General features: G+C 51.6%; 6 protein-coding genes across 6 annotated transcripts; 3 read left to right on the plus strand and 3 right to left on the minus strand.

Moving 5' to 3' along the window:
• Positions 1 to 1172: 1172 nt before the first annotated feature.
• On the plus strand, positions 1173 to 2923 carry BDW70DRAFT_149959 (chromatin structure-remodeling complex subunit RSC7; the record flags this gene model as incomplete). Its single annotated transcript, XM_073739094.1, has 2 exons — positions 1173 to 2275; positions 2329 to 2923. 2 exons carry the CDS (start codon positions 1173 to 1175, stop codon positions 2921 to 2923), a joined length of 1698 nt encoding a protein of 565 aa, XP_073596446.1.
• A 256-nt stretch (positions 2924 to 3179) lies between these two features.
• Positions 3180 to 4764, minus strand: BDW70DRAFT_135461 (ESCRT-III subunit protein SNF7). The gene is made up of 4 exons (XM_073736685.1): positions 4285 to 4764; positions 4022 to 4226; positions 3755 to 3963; positions 3180 to 3698 (listed from the first exon to the last, which is right to left on the minus strand). The coding sequence occupies exons 1-4, from the start codon at positions 4457 to 4459 to the stop codon at positions 3619 to 3621; spliced, it is 669 nt and encodes a 222-aa protein (XP_073596447.1). The 5' UTR covers positions 4460 to 4764; the 3' UTR covers positions 3180 to 3618.
• Positions 4765 to 4893: 129 nt separating this feature from the next.
• Positions 4894 to 5571, plus strand: BDW70DRAFT_135464 (nuclear telomere cap complex subunit Ten1). The gene is made up of 2 exons (XM_073736686.1): positions 4894 to 5022; positions 5144 to 5571. The coding sequence occupies exons 1-2, from the start codon at positions 4937 to 4939 to the stop codon at positions 5481 to 5483; spliced, it is 426 nt and encodes a 141-aa protein (XP_073596448.1). The 5' UTR covers positions 4894 to 4936; the 3' UTR covers positions 5484 to 5571.
• A 2-nt stretch (positions 5572 to 5573) lies between these two features.
• Positions 5574 to 7897, minus strand: BDW70DRAFT_45475 (MFS transporter). Its single transcript, XM_073744046.1, has 4 exons — positions 7237 to 7897; positions 6799 to 7175; positions 6464 to 6740; positions 5574 to 6408 (listed from the first exon to the last, which is right to left on the minus strand). The coding sequence occupies exons 1-4, from the start codon at positions 7575 to 7577 to the stop codon at positions 5685 to 5687; spliced, it is 1719 nt and encodes a 572-aa protein (XP_073596449.1). The 5' UTR covers positions 7578 to 7897; the 3' UTR covers positions 5574 to 5684.
• A 2262-nt stretch (positions 7898 to 10159) lies between these two features.
• On the plus strand, positions 10160 to 11659 carry BDW70DRAFT_149962 (putative 3-beta hydroxysteroid dehydrogenase/isomerase family protein; the record flags this gene model as incomplete). The annotated part of the gene is made up of 3 exons (XM_073739095.1): positions 10160 to 10319; positions 10418 to 11063; positions 11125 to 11659. The coding sequence occupies 3 exons, from the start codon at positions 10160 to 10162 to the stop codon at positions 11657 to 11659; spliced, it is 1341 nt and encodes a 446-aa protein (XP_073596450.1).
• Positions 11660 to 12288: 629 nt separating this feature from the next.
• BDW70DRAFT_159605 (pre-mRNA-splicing factor SPF27 family protein) lies at positions 12289 to 12987 on the minus strand (the record flags this gene model as incomplete). The annotated part of the gene is made up of 2 exons (XM_073740721.1): positions 12289 to 12899; positions 12951 to 12987. The coding sequence occupies 2 exons, from the start codon at positions 12985 to 12987 to the stop codon at positions 12289 to 12291; spliced, it is 648 nt and encodes a 215-aa protein (XP_073596451.1).
• Positions 12988 to 13697: the final 710 nt, after the last annotated feature.

The raw sequence follows: 13697 nt of genomic DNA on the forward strand, positions 1-13697 counted from the left end.
CTATGGAGGCTCCATAAAGGGCGGGAGGCATACTAGGTTTAGATGATCAGTCATTTGCATCTTCTGGTCTTCTACATTTTCTGCCTGATGAATTGCAACAGCTGCGCTACTGCCAATGCCTGATCTATCTGCTTCCTCCAGACTACAATTCTTGCTCAGCCAAGCCTGGTGGTTGCACCACTGCCGGGTCACCTTATCCCAACAGCGGAGACCAAGATGGGCAGGCATCAGACTGAGGCGTGTCCCAGAGCCATGGGCTGGGCAAGGTTTAGGTTATGCTTTCTGGAATAAAAATCCTTCTGCAATTATTGCTGGCTCGATTCAGGGCCGTGCACCAAGAAGCTGGCGACCTTGTTCTTTGTGTAGTACAGAGCTTCAATTCTAGAACGCTATATAGTACTAATTTCCATGGATAAGCAAAGCAGTCCACTTTTGATGTAACTTGACGCATTATGATGACCTCCTGCATGGACGGATGATGTGCAGAGGTTCTCCTGGGGGAATTAATGATAAGGGTGGGGGGTTCGTCTTGAGACTCGACCCCTTCACATGTGAATTGTAGAAACTCAGCATCATACGTCACCAATCTCTGTGTATCCCTTCATCGAGGCCGATTACCAGCTAGGAAGATTTTTCCTAGTCTTCAGGATCTTCTAGTCAAAAGATAGGACGTTTTGGTAGACCGTTCTCAGCGGGAAATGCCAGCCATGGTCAGTCGATGGTGTAGTGATGAGCATCGAAGACTTTTAAGTGATGTCATTCCGTTCTGACCTGTAGATCTACATAGGGCTTAGGGTAGAACACAAAACACGTGGATAATTTATCACATGACTGCGCTCGGGAAAAACAAATCTCCGTAACGGAGATTCCGGCGCGGAAGGAGAGAGGCAGGGCGTTCGTTCATCAAGCGTTTGTTACTGACCTGGAGGCGGTAACACTATTCCTTAATCCAGTCTCAACCCCAGCCTTCACCATGCCTAGAAAGTTACGAGCGGCTGCACAGGCAGCTGCGCAATCAATGAGTGAGTCAATTTGCTATGAGTTAACTCCTTATTCTTTCAGCTCGCCTTTTTCCCCCTCTGTTATCTATTCTAGTTCGGACGATGATAGACACGACTAATTGTTTCATAGAGAGTGTCGCGCCTCCACTTGGAGATGGGTCAGATGAAGAAATGATTGAAGCGCCTCCGTCGCGTGAATCGTCCGCGCCCGTAGTACCAGACGAAGCAGAAGAGGAGGGAGACGCGAAGGAGGGAGAGAACGCAGGAAAAGAAGAACAAGAAGGAGCTTCTTCATCGAAGACGGAAGTCCCCGATACCCCAGCGCAAACTGCGACAGCACAGGGAGAGGGAGAGGAAGCCGCAGCAACACCCGCACAGGACTCTAATCCACCGTCACGACCCGATACCCCAACACACCTCGAGGCTGGCCGCGTCTCGGCCATCCCGCGAAAACGACGCATTGGTCGTCCGCCAAAGAACCGCCCTCCGGACTGGGATGCGCCGGCGGACGGATCGCCACAAATCCATGTGAGCACGCCAGTTAAGAGGAGACGTGGCCGTCCGGCTGCGAGTGGAGGGCGATGGGGTCGAGGCCGCGGGCCGTCGCACGTCACGCAGGTCCCGATCGATAAAGAAGGGAATATGATGGATGTCATTGATGATGAAGTGGCTGTTCCCGGCGACCCAGAAGGCGACACCAAGGTCGATAAGAATGGTATACTGCAGGGCGGACGGGAGTACAGGGTTCGGACGTTCACAATTCTCAATCGTGGTGAGCGACAGTACATGTTGTCTACAGAACCGGCGAGGTGTATTGGGTTTAGGGACTCATATTTGTTCTTCCAAAAACATAAGCTGCTGTACAAGATCATCATCGACGACGATGCCAAGCGCGACTTGATCGAGAGAGACATTATCCCCCATTCCTACAAAGGTCGCGCTATTGGTGTGGTGACTGCTCGGTCTGTGTTCCGGGAGTTTGGGGCTAAAATTATCGTCGGCGGCAAGAAAGTTATTGATGATTATCACGCTCAAGCTGCCAGAGAACGTGGCGATGTGGAGGGTGAGCTTGCTGTGCCGGAGGACAAGCTCCCCCCACCAGGAGAACCCTACAACAAGAACCAATATGTGGCATGGCATGGAGCTAGTAGCGTTTATCATACTAGCACGCCTGCTGTTCCCATACCTGGTACTGGAAAGGTGGTGGATTCCAAGAAACGGAGGGTTACTGTTACAGGAGACAATTGGATGTTGGAACATGCTCGGGAAGCTGCGTAAGTCAACCTTTTTTCAAATTTATCCTGAACGGTTTATTGACTATATATAGCAACTTCAATGCCGTCCTATCACATACACGCCAGCAGAACCTCGGGGGCGTCTATGACATTCACACGAATATTATACACTATCCTAAGATCATGCAACCAACGCACGCTCGTTGGGAGCGAGTACCTCCTTCCGACGCTCGGGGCGCCAATAAACTTACGAAAGATATGTCAACACTCACGTTGTCGAACGGCGTTGTCGAACAGGAGAACGCTCCGCCAGAACCAGAAACAGAAACCCAGGACAACAAGCCGGGCGGAGAGACATCTACCATCTTCTCTCAAGTCCCATCCGCTCTCGCACGCCGGTTCGCCGTCCTCGACTTTTATACGGAGAGCCCGCCATATTCGAACTTGGGCATACCCGGTCCCGACGGTGACGTCCATGATCTGGGTTCGAACGGCTTAATTAGCGTCGCCAACCCTAAACATCCCGAATTCGTGAGCCCCGAAATCCTTGACGAGTTACCGCCTGAGTGCAAGGAGGCTCTCATCGAAGCCGCCTCCCACGAATGGGAGTGGAAGTCGAGATGGTGCAGCGAAGTGGACGATGGAGCTAGGGTTGCGCCGCGGAAGAGCTATGCGTGGTTTCCTTAAAAGCTTTAACGCCATTTTTCTCCTTCCGTATATCTGGCGTAAGATCACAATCATGGTTTCTATTCCTAGCTCGAGAGGTTTCTTTCTTTTTCTTGTTGATCATCTATCTGGACGGTGTAGGTCTGGTGGGAAACGGGAGTTATCTAGCCACTAATCTAGTTTTACTCAATTACTCAATTTTAATTTCTCAGCGACGTCTTTGCTGGGTTGAGAAGCGGCTTTTATACTCTGACGTTCACATAACACGAGAGTGAACTGCAGTTGAGTTTCAATTGCGCTGGAGAAACATGATCGACAAAGCATATCTAATGTCATGATGGCGTAGGAAACATAGGCCCCTTCAAAATCATTCGGAAAAGCATTCACTTAGTCGATTAATACAGAGTGGGATACACAGCGTGGGCAGAACGGAGGGAGCGTGCTCGGACAAGAGTGGCAGTAGCCAGGGCACGGGCGACACGTCTGCTACATGCTTTTCGCTCTCGCCTCAACAGACGCCTCGTGGGATCGGTTGGTACAATTAGATAGGTGATTACGCCGCGGAGATGAAGGGATCTCAACTAGCCGGGGAAAGAAGAAGAAAGTGCTTGGCTAATCGTAGAGAGTCATGATAGCGATTCCCTGTTCCATCATATGTGTAGGGAAAAAAGAAAAGATTAAAGTAAGACCAAAGGACCAAAGCAACAGGACCACTATCACATGGCCATTTCCGCGCGTAATTTCTCCAACTCGGCTTCTTCGTCGTCTTCCTCTGCTTTCTGTTTCGCTTTGGCGGCTGGAAGGCTGTCAGTCGGAGTTCGCTCTCTTGAGGTGGGAAAGGGAGAGCCTTACGTTCTGCATTCGCTGGCGCAGGTAGCCGATTGAGCTGATCTGCAACTGGTACTGTGCCTGTGTGGAGCATGCGCTCGTCCATAGCCGCCTGCTCCATGCCCTCGAGTTCCGCCTCCAGATCCTCTTCGTCCACCTGCTCGCCGAACCCCGGGTTTGTGATTGCGATCGCAATTTCGTCGTTGATGGCTTGTTGTTCCCGCAGTTTGTCCCTGATCCTGTTAGCATGCCAATTCCGCTATGCCACCAGCAGTACAATAAAGGACGTACATTGTCTCGTCGACCTGTTCGACGGTCATGCCGTTGTGAATCTTCTCCATGGCGTCACCGGCGGCCTTCATGGCGGCCAGGGTCTCGTGGTTAATATTGGCGGCTTCGATGGAGTATATCTGCTGCTCAAGCTGTACAATCTGGGCCTGCGTCTGTTCCAAGTTCTTCTCGTGCACCTTTTTCCGTCGGAGCGCGGCTTTGGCGGCTGCGGTGGTGGTAAAATCAGCATGGGAACTTGGATAAAGGTCCCATAATATACACACCGTTCTTATTCGTGGTCACGTTTTTTTTAGCGATGGCCTCTTGTTCGTTCCTTTGGTTTTCTAGGTGCTTTTCTCGCTTCTGTAGCATGTCAAGGTGGCTCCGAAGCTGGAGGATGGCGTTCTTCGGCGCATCCTTGCGCTTCTGCGCGGCCGCACCACCGAACCATGACCACATCTTTGGTAGAAAATCTGAGTCTTTCACTATTCTCCGAGTGAGACACGGTGGTGAAAGTTGGGCGACAGGAGATAGATACTCTGTCTCGCCTTACGAGGAAGTGTCTTCGAAACGGCTGGAAGGTAAGAGATAAGTAGTGAGGGGAACTGCAAGGCTCAACAAACAGGTTCGAGGATGTAAGCAAGTGGTTTGCGACTAGATCTAGATCATCCCACTAGGCAAGGCGAGCGACAAAGTCAAGTGAACCCGGAAACTTGGAGAGATCGAGCGTGCAAGTGATGAAGATGGAACTCGGGCGAGGGAGGTGTTTTCCCCTCCAGGCGTCAGTCTTCCTTATGACATACGCCACTGGCCTATCGGAGGAAAGTGATCACGTGTTCCAGCTATTACAGTACCATCAAACCAGATGATGTCTTCCGTTCTACTCCTTCAGATATCAAGCCTAAGAAGGCAACATTATTATGTTCCTTCCACAGAATGAACGGGCCCTCTCCTTCCACAAGGGCTTTCCTCGCAGATATTCCCTCCCTGCCGGCTGACTCCAAGGTCCGCTTTCTTGGTTGGTGCGTAGCCGTTGCCTAGATACCACACCAGATCAAGCCAACAACCACCAATGGAACGTTATCTACATGAGAAGAGAGCATATGAAAGCTAATATTCTAATTATACTGTCGGCGGGGCCAGTGTTAAAACATACAACATTTCAACTGGCCGCTTAGTCCTTGAACATAACTACCCCCGGACCAAGAAGCCGAAGCAGCCAAAGCAGGATCCTCCGTCTGTATCTGTGGACGTCAATGCTGTCCTAGAGACGGTAACGTGGGAGGAGCTGTGCGTCGGCGCGTGGGTCAATGTCATTGGTTATGTGCGCAGAGAACCTGGACAGAATCTGGGGGGAGAACCGTCAGACTCTGTGTATGTTGATGCCGTGGTTGTCTTTCCGGCAGGAGCGGTCGATCTGGGTGAATATGAGCGGATACTGTGTGATTTATTGCTGGTTGAGAGGATGAGGGCGCGTGAGTGAATGAACCGGAGTCTGATATTCATGTATATGTCATTATCCATTAAGCTCTAGACAATACCAGTGCGCTATGTATGGAGTATTTCCAACCTGCCGAAATCCAATAAACAATGGTATCGAACTCCATCCGTGCAAAATGACTTTTGAGATCCTGAATCTGTCGACTTCCGCATTTCGACCTTTATATGAGCTGCAATGATTGCATCAGACCTCCGTCTTGCCCCTCTCCTCCGCAACAGCAGCTGCCAACCGCTGCTCCAAGCGCTTCCGCTTCCTCTCCAACTTCTTCTTATCCTCCTGCATCCGACTAATGAGCGCGCTCTTCATCCGAATCTTATATCCATACTTGTAGAACACAAACGGTATTGGGATAATGGCCACCTCAAGCAAGCCCAACAGCGTCCCAGCCCAGTTTGGACCTAGCCCGTCATATAGGTAAGTGCCTACAAGCGGCATAACGCCTCCCAAGATACTGCGCATCACCGAGTTTCCCGCTAGCGCAGAGGCAGCATACACACCATAGCTGTCCGTCAGATAATTTGAAGCGTATATAAAAACACCAGCGTTTCCGCAGCCAAAAAACACTCCAGCCAGGATGGGCACAATCCAGGGGATAGATGCAGGGGAGCAGGTCCACGCAAACCAGAGCTCCCCGGTCGGGATCAAGATCGCTGAGATACAGACGATTGAGACCATGGCCTCCGGCGGTACTTTGCCAGTTTCTGGGTCGTGCTTGTGGCTGTTGATCATGCGGCGGACTAAGGGTTCGCAGGCGATCATGATCAAGCAGCCAACCCCAATGCCGCAGAACGCCAGGCCAGACAGGCCGAGAGACCAGCCACGGATCTGGCGGAAGACGATGGGGTACGCTGTGAAGCAGAGGTAAAGAATTCCGTAGACGATGGCAATGTAGATATTCCAAAATATGCTAGAGCATGTCAGCACAGGACCAAGAAAAAGTGTGGCTGGCATGATGGCCTTACCAAATGGGCTCAACAACGGCCATGACGAAGGGACGACTCAAATTCACTTTGAGCATCTCAACAAGGCTGGCCTTTTGGTCATATCGGCTCCACCAGCGGTCATCATCGGTTTCTTTACGTCTGCGCGCGGCTTTCTTCTGCAGGATAATAGGACTATAAGTCTCTTTCATAATGCAGGCAAAGCAGAATGCAACACCGGAAAGAATCAATGCAATCCAGTTCATCCATCGCCAGCCTAGGTATTGCGTCACAAAACCGCCAATGATAGGACCCAAGACTACCGCATCAATCAATTAGTGGCTGGCAGCTTAGAGCAAGTGAGGATATCTACGTACCCGGACCGTTGATAGGTCCAATACTCCATATGGAGATGGCCAACGCTCTCTGCTCGTCGGTCACAAGGTCCGCCACCATTCCAGGTGCGGTTGAGATCATGACGCTTCCGAACAATGCCCCGATAAACCGGACGATGATCAGCGCCACAATGGACTTGGCCAGCGCGCAAGGAATGATCAGGACCGTGAACACTCCCAGGCACGCAATTGAGACCGGCTTTCGGCCGTAGACCTCGCTCAACGGGGCCATGAACATCGAACCAATAGCCAGACCGATCAGGTAAAAAGTCAGCCCCAACGTGACGATAGTCGTGGAGGAGCCAAACTCGTCGGCGATTTGTGAGATTCCGGATGTGTAAGACGTCGAATGTAGAACACTTTTTGAGGTCAGTTACTGTGAACTCTGAAAAAGACCTGCCTCAACCTTGACTGACTCACATAAGCAGCGTGTTATATGAGAGCATAGCAATCGCCATGCCTTTGTACTTGAGCGACCAGTTTTTCGGATTGGCCTTGTCATTACCGTCCTCAAAGTCGACTTCATAGTGGGGATCCATTGTGCCTGTAGTCCCGATTGATGTGAGTCTTCTGGCCAGCTCGGGCTCAGACAGCCTTGAACGAGCCGTTATAGTACGGCCCAGGGCGGCAATCTGATCATCGTCGATGGAATCCTCTGTGGAGGTTGTCTCAGCTACCGAATGTGTCTCTTCATCGGCGCGGCTTTCGCTATGCTGAGCCGTTTTGGACGGCTCCACTGGCCCGCCAGCTATAGCCGACATCTGGTCTTCGAGTGCGCTTCGAGTGCGCTTCGTGCTCTCCTGCTCTGTCAGCTACCCTGCGAGGATCCGAGCCAGATATCGCGCTCAGTCAATTTATGGTGGATTCCTAAATGTACGTGATAGAGGAAGTATAAAGGTGAAGCTGCAGACAAGGCCAGGAATGCTTAGAACGTAGGATATGACGCGTCTGCACTGTATAAGACCGGCAAGGGAGAGCAGGGGGTATATAGTGTCGTCAGCTGCATCAGGGAATACGGGGGCAGGAGTTGTTTAAAGTTGTGTGTTATGTGGACGACGTCGAGGGCCCGCAATGTCTCAAAAAGCTTGACCCTCAGGCAGGGGAAGAAGAAATTTCAGGAATCGGCCAGCCTGGGGATGATTTGCATTCTAATAATGCACTGATACACGGTTAGTGCTAGCGGCCCGAAAATCTTTGATGGGTTTGATGAGTAGACGTCCCAGGGCGTGGGGCATCAAGCAGACAGCAGGTACTAGCGGCCTTGGAGAGCATCAAGGATGGGATTCTTCGCCACAACAATGAGCAGCATTTCAAGTTTCAGCCGATCCCAGTTGCAGAAGGAAGCAGAAAAACCAGAAGGGATGGTGAATCAGGGCTGCGACGAATTACACATTCTGGCGTATTAAGAGTGCGACTGTCCCTTCCGGAAACAGCACGTATCTATCACGTATCTATGTCGACCTCGGCACCCCGCTGGGGGAGAGAGGGGGACACTCAGACCTCCCTGGGTAGACACCCGTTGTTTAGCCGGATAGAATGCCGATGACAAGGACGAGGAGACGTTTGATCTGGAGGCCTTATTTGGCACGACCAGGCTACCACCTGCAGGGCTGAGATCCCGTTCATGGCTCGAAGCTGGATTCTGGACTGACTGGACTGAATGGACTGAAAAATCAAAGGCCACAAGATCCACCTTTGGCACCATAGCAGGAAGAAGCCGACTCCACGGGGGATAGCCGAGTCTGTTTTGTTACTTTGAGTACATACTTTGAGTACCGAGTACTTCGGTACGGTTCATGGATGGAATCCTGTTTAATTATCCAGTTCTCAACATCGTCTTTCAATATGAGTAGCATATGGTTAGCATGGAGAGCAAGAGCATAGACTGAAGGAGCTTGCTTGGCACTGTCAGTACGATAATTCCATGTTTCTAAGGATACCGCATCCGGCCCCTGAACGTAAAGACAAGGGAATTCGCCCAGTCAAGAGACGTCGATTGCGGCTGGCCGCCCTTGCCCCGTGCCGGTTTCCCGAAGCCAAGCAATTCCAGTCCAGAATGGCCTTCGAATGGCCTTAGTCAGGCCAAGTCAGGCCAGCTCTGGCAGCACGGAATCATGCCGAGACCAGGCGCCGTTGACTCATGCAACTGTGCTTGGGTACCCACGCTCCTGCTTGCTTTGGACGCAGGCTGCATTCCGTAAAGTGCAGCACCGACAAACAACTTTGCAACACGAGGTCTAACAAAGCCCATCCCTGGACGACCGGTTTTCTGGGTAGACTTAACTGGGTACGAAGGCCCGGTCTCCAGCCTCTGCATGACTCGCATTCGGCCAGAAGGCCGGGGTGGTCACGTGCATTGCTCTTCTGGCTCGACTCCGCTAGTTAACTTCCTGTGCAACTTACAGTATCCTGACTCTGTAGTACTCAGTAGACGAAGGGCGTAGTCTGGCTTCATCTAGTCTGGGACCGGGAACGCCAATTTAGCTTGTTAGCTTGGCCAACCTCATCCTCATGATTCTTTCTCGTCATATGACATTATAGATCCCGGGGTCTGCGCTCTCTTGTCGGACCCATCCTGCCTCGGTCGTCTGTTTGAATCCAGTATCCCCGCGTAGTCGTTCCCAGCAGCTAAAACAAACATTTACCCCGCAAGGTTCAGGTTGATGATATAATATAACTTATATCTTATCTGCTTGATTTTAAACACTGGACCAGGGGGCTTCCTCAGAGCCGGCGCGGCTCAACGAGGAAGGCTGCAATTCCAGTCCAGAGTCTCTTTGTTGATGAGGTACTCAATTAACTTGATGCACTCCTGGCTATCATCGATATTTATTTATTTATTTATTTTTTTTAACTTCTTATTTTCTTTTATCTTTTGAAGTCCAAATGGGTCAACACCAACGCCAAGTTGAGGGGAAACGGCTTTTAAGGCTAGCTTGTCTCCTTCGCTTAGTTCTTAAACTTCTTGGATCTTTCTTCAGAACAATAATCTTGGATGCGCGAGCGGTCGAGTGGACCAGTCCTAAGCGAAGGGGCTCTCTAACCGAGCCGACGAGCATGGTCCGCTCTGTCCGCTTCGCTTCGACAAGATCATCGCTCTTAAATGCTCGATCCCGGCTTCAGAAGGCCGACTCGATTCCTATAATTTTTCCGTCGCTCTTCAACGAATCGTTCGAGCCAGGGGGATCCTGAGGCCGGTAAATATCGTACGTGAAGTGCTTGCGAGATCGGCCTGGACGGACGGATTCCACTAGCTCATGAAAATCTGCCCTTTATGCTGGCTGTAGTCGCGCTATGCATCGCTGCAATTGGCTTCATCTACCTCAACCATGTGAATAACGCCATGTACAATGTCCCTGAAGAGGCTCGCAGGCTATCGCCCCACCGCTGGACCGTCGATCAGATCAAAGCCGCATACAAAAAGGCCGTGCAGAGCCCGATTGATGTTACCAAAAGCCTGCCCCCGAAACAGGGCCGGCGCTATATCGTTGTTGGGGGTTCTGGTTCGTTGCCAATCATCTTGAGCCGGGACCAATTCATGGACCTGCTGCATGAGTGCGGTCCCGGCAGCGTGAAGTCTCAGCCGCTTACCAGTATCTAGGGCTCGTTGGCAACTGGATTATCTCGCATCTCGTAGCTCGCGGGGAAGGCCCGGCAGCTATCAGGGCCTTGGATCTTCAGCCACCGCGCCATGACCTTCTCGATCTCGGTGTGACCTTTGTGAAAACGGACATTGTCAATGAGGCTGCAGTGCAGAGTGCGTTTTCGCAACCATGGTCCAGCGCAGTGGCCGACCTGCCGTTGACTGTTTTCCACAACGCTGCCGTAATTCGGCCAGCGGATCGCCACAAGGCTTTCCTCCCCTTGGTCCGCAAGGTGAATGTTGGCGGGACTGTCAACGTGTTGAAGGCCGCTAAAGCGGCCGGGGCTAGCTGCTTCATCTCGACGTCTTCTGGCTCCGTCTGTATGCGGCGGCCCGCTTTCTGGATTTCCCCTTGGGCAAAAACGCCGCGGCACGCCGTCCAGGTCCTCAGCGATGAAACCGAACCTCCCAAAGAACATGACGAGTTTTTCGGCACGTATGCCATCTCCAAACTGGAAGCGGAAGCCCTCGTTCGTGCAGCCGACGATATCAAGACCAATTTCCGCACGGGCTGCATCAGACCCGCGAATGGGATCTCCGGCGTCGGTAGCGAGTCCAGCGCAACAATTATAGGATTGTACCTGAAGATGGGCGGCGGTCCAACGTAAGAATCCTAACCCCCCTGTCCTCCTCAGCAAAGCCCTAAGCAGACCTAACTCTCATAGCTGGCTCCACCCCGTAATCCAAAACCTCGTCAATGCCGAAAACGTCTCGATTGCGCATCTCCTCTATGAGCAACGCCTAATCGAACATACAGCGTCCCCATCAACCCTACCGAATATCGGCGGGGACGCCTTCATCGTCACAGATCCAAACCCAGCTGTATCATTTGGCGATCTGTATTTGCTCATGACAACGCTGGCCACAACGCCCGTCCGATTCCCCTACGTGCCTCCCGTTATCATGCTTATACTGTCCCATTTCGTCGAGTGGTATGTCCTTCTGCGTCTCTTTTACTTTCCCTGGCTTCCTGAAATCACGAGCGACTTGAGGAGACTACAGCCGGCGGTTTTTGCCATTTCGAATCCCCATCTTATTGTTGATGATGGGCGGGCCAGAAAGGATCCGCAAGATGGGGGGCTGGGGTATAACCCACCGTTGACTTCGCTAGATGGGGCTTGCAAGGAATTGGTGCATTGGAACCAGCTTGCTGTGGAAAAGGGAGCTGCTGCTATTATGGGGAAGGTAAGGCCGTACTGATATGGCTCGTGGGCAGATGGCGATTCAATGAATCTTGAGCCAACCCTTCAACCCGTAATTATGTTACCAGCGACTTAGGCTCATTAGTTGTAGTGACTTCAAATGGTACTCACACTAGGAAAAGTGCGAGTGACATATCATTATTCAACTTGATTACTGTCAGAACTAGTTGGCTACCGCCGAAACCTCTATTGTGAGAATAGCCGGGTGCAGCCCTACCAGAGGACCAACCCCCAATTAAGTACACTCAGAAGCCGGTAGAGGCGCCCAGTGAGCCGAGAGCCGTTCCAGCGTTGAGATCGGCACTGTGCAACAACTGGCGGGGTTTGTGAAGCTCTAGTCTCCGAGTATTGAATCTGACAGACTGAGCAAAGCGATGAGACACGAAAATCGTTGCAACCTTTGTGTCACCGGTAGTTGCAGCGCTTCCAAGCATCTTGCAATATGGGAAAACTGGCCTAGATTTATGGTTAGGTGACCGTGATAAGGCTTCGAACTGCGCCCGGGCAATTCAGGCCAATAATCTTGGAAAGGTCTCAAAGTGACTGTTCGACTTCACCCGACAATAAAGCTGACCACAGCATAGAGGAAGTGGGCATTCTCGGAACCGATTTCATGGCATGCCACTTTTACCGCGCCTGCTGCTGAGCATGTTGCCGTCTTTGCTCCAGAATCTTCATTCGCAGATCCTCGGCGGCAAGTTCCACATCAAGAATGGCACCAACACCACGTCGCCATGACTCTTCCAGCCCAGTGAGTTCTCCCTGACAAGATTCTTGTGCAATCTTTCGCTGCTTGTTGACGCTCTCTGTTGCCTCCTTGGTCTCTGCCAATTCCTTTTCAAGTGCCCTCAGTATGTCCTCCAACTGCGAGTTTCCAATCAACCACGCATTTTTGCCGCTTTCTTCTAGAAGCGAGAGATTCTCCTGCCGCGATGACAAGTGAGAACTAGCAGTGTAGGCTCTACGCAGCGTCTGCCGCCACTCATCGAGGTTGGGAGCGGAATCCGCGGAGCGAGTAGGTGGCTCAGGGGCCTCGTAACGCGCTAAATCGATTCCTCCAGTCAACGGCAGACCAGCTGCCTTTCGCTCGATTTCCTGCTGGATCAAGGGCGAGAATTTGGGCTCGGGGAATTCGGGAATTGAGGGATGGACTGAGGTCTGGTAATCTGATGGAAGCTCCGACGCGATCAACTTCTCCGCGTGAGCTCGAGCCTCAGCAGACGGCGTTGCATCGATATCTGCACCGCGTTAGGCCGTCGATTCTCAAAAGTTCGCACAAAGTCTCTTACACGGGAGAGAGTCGTGGGATTCATCGACCAAAGGCATCGTGAATAGCTATGTTGGCTGCTTTGAGACTGGAAATATGATAGCGGAATGGCTCAGGTAATAATGGCAGTTTACTCCAGTTTGATTAATGTTCGAAGCTTGTCTATGGATGCTTAGTCATCACGTGTACATGATTACTAAAACCAGAATGCAGAAACTTATCCCAACATAAAATGTGCGGGGACTTACGTCTAAATCGGGAAGGCACGATCTAGCACCAAGGCTCCATCCAGTCAGGCGGGCGCCCCGCAGATTGCAGGTATCAGGGCCTCGGTGAGATCATCGTCTTCTAATCGGCGCTGCCAGTATAGTACTTTATACTGTCAAATCTCACAGCGCTTCGTTTGCTGAGGCACCACTCTAGTACGTTCATGTCTCAGCACGTTTGATTGTTGTACTTGATTGGCTCCGGTATTGACGAATATGCAGTTCCGCTTTGGTATGCCAGTCGGCGACAGCACATGCTGAAGATCGCCACTGCCTTCAGTGCGCATTTCTCCGCACAAGGCCAGGAGATCAGCAGATGACCCTCGCTTCTTAATAAATCCTTCTGTTTACGGCGCGGAGCTTTCGTAGTGCACCAATAAAAACACATCAGAAGGAACGCGAATGCAATCTGAACCGGGGGATAAGCAGGTTCAGGCTTCGATGCTATCTTCAACAAACTGAACGCCAATCACGCATTCCTGCCATCCGCCCTCACTCAACTC

The sequence above is a fragment of the Aspergillus foveolatus genome (assembly GCF_047715535.1).
Source record: "Aspergillus foveolatus strain CBS 279.81 unplaced genomic scaffold BDW70scaffold_21, whole genome shotgun sequence".
Taxonomy (NCBI): Eukaryota; Fungi; Ascomycota; class Eurotiomycetes; order Eurotiales; family Aspergillaceae; genus Aspergillus; species Aspergillus foveolatus.

What these genes read in the sequence shown, in the direction of transcription:
- BDW70DRAFT_135461 (XM_073736685.1), bottom strand. Translation starts at nt 4,459, where the DNA reads ATGTGGTCATGGTTCGGTGGTGCGGCCGCGCAGAAGCGCAAGGATGCG. An exon ending in CGTGACCACGAATAAGAACG is followed by an intron (nt 4,227 to 4,284) that starts GTGTGTATATTA and finishes CCACCACCGCAG; the next exon opens with CCGCCAAAGCCGCGCTCCGA. An exon ending in TGCGCCAGCGAATGCAGAAC is followed by an intron (nt 3,699 to 3,754) that starts GTAAGGCTCTCC and finishes ACAGCCTTCCAG; the next exon opens with CCGCCAAAGCGAAACAGAAA.
- BDW70DRAFT_135464 (XM_073736686.1), top strand. Translation starts at nt 4,937, where the DNA reads ATGAACGGGCCCTCTCCTTCCACAAGGGCTTTCCTCGCAGATATTCCC. An exon ending in AAGGTCCGCTTTCTTGGTTG is followed by an intron (nt 5,023 to 5,143) that starts GTGCGTAGCCGT and finishes CGGCGGGGCCAG; the next exon opens with TGTTAAAACATACAACATTT.
- BDW70DRAFT_45475 (XM_073744046.1), bottom strand. Translation starts at nt 7,577, where the DNA reads ATGTCGGCTATAGCTGGCGGGCCAGTGGAGCCGTCCAAAACGGCTCAG. An exon ending in TCATATAACACGCTGCTTAT is followed by an intron (nt 7,176 to 7,236) that starts GTGAGTCAGTCA and finishes GACCTCAAAAAG; the next exon opens with TGTTCTACATTCGACGTCTT. An exon ending in TGGACCTATCAACGGTCCGG is followed by an intron (nt 6,741 to 6,798) that starts GTACGTAGATAT and finishes TTGATGCGGTAG; the next exon opens with TCTTGGGTCCTATCATTGGC.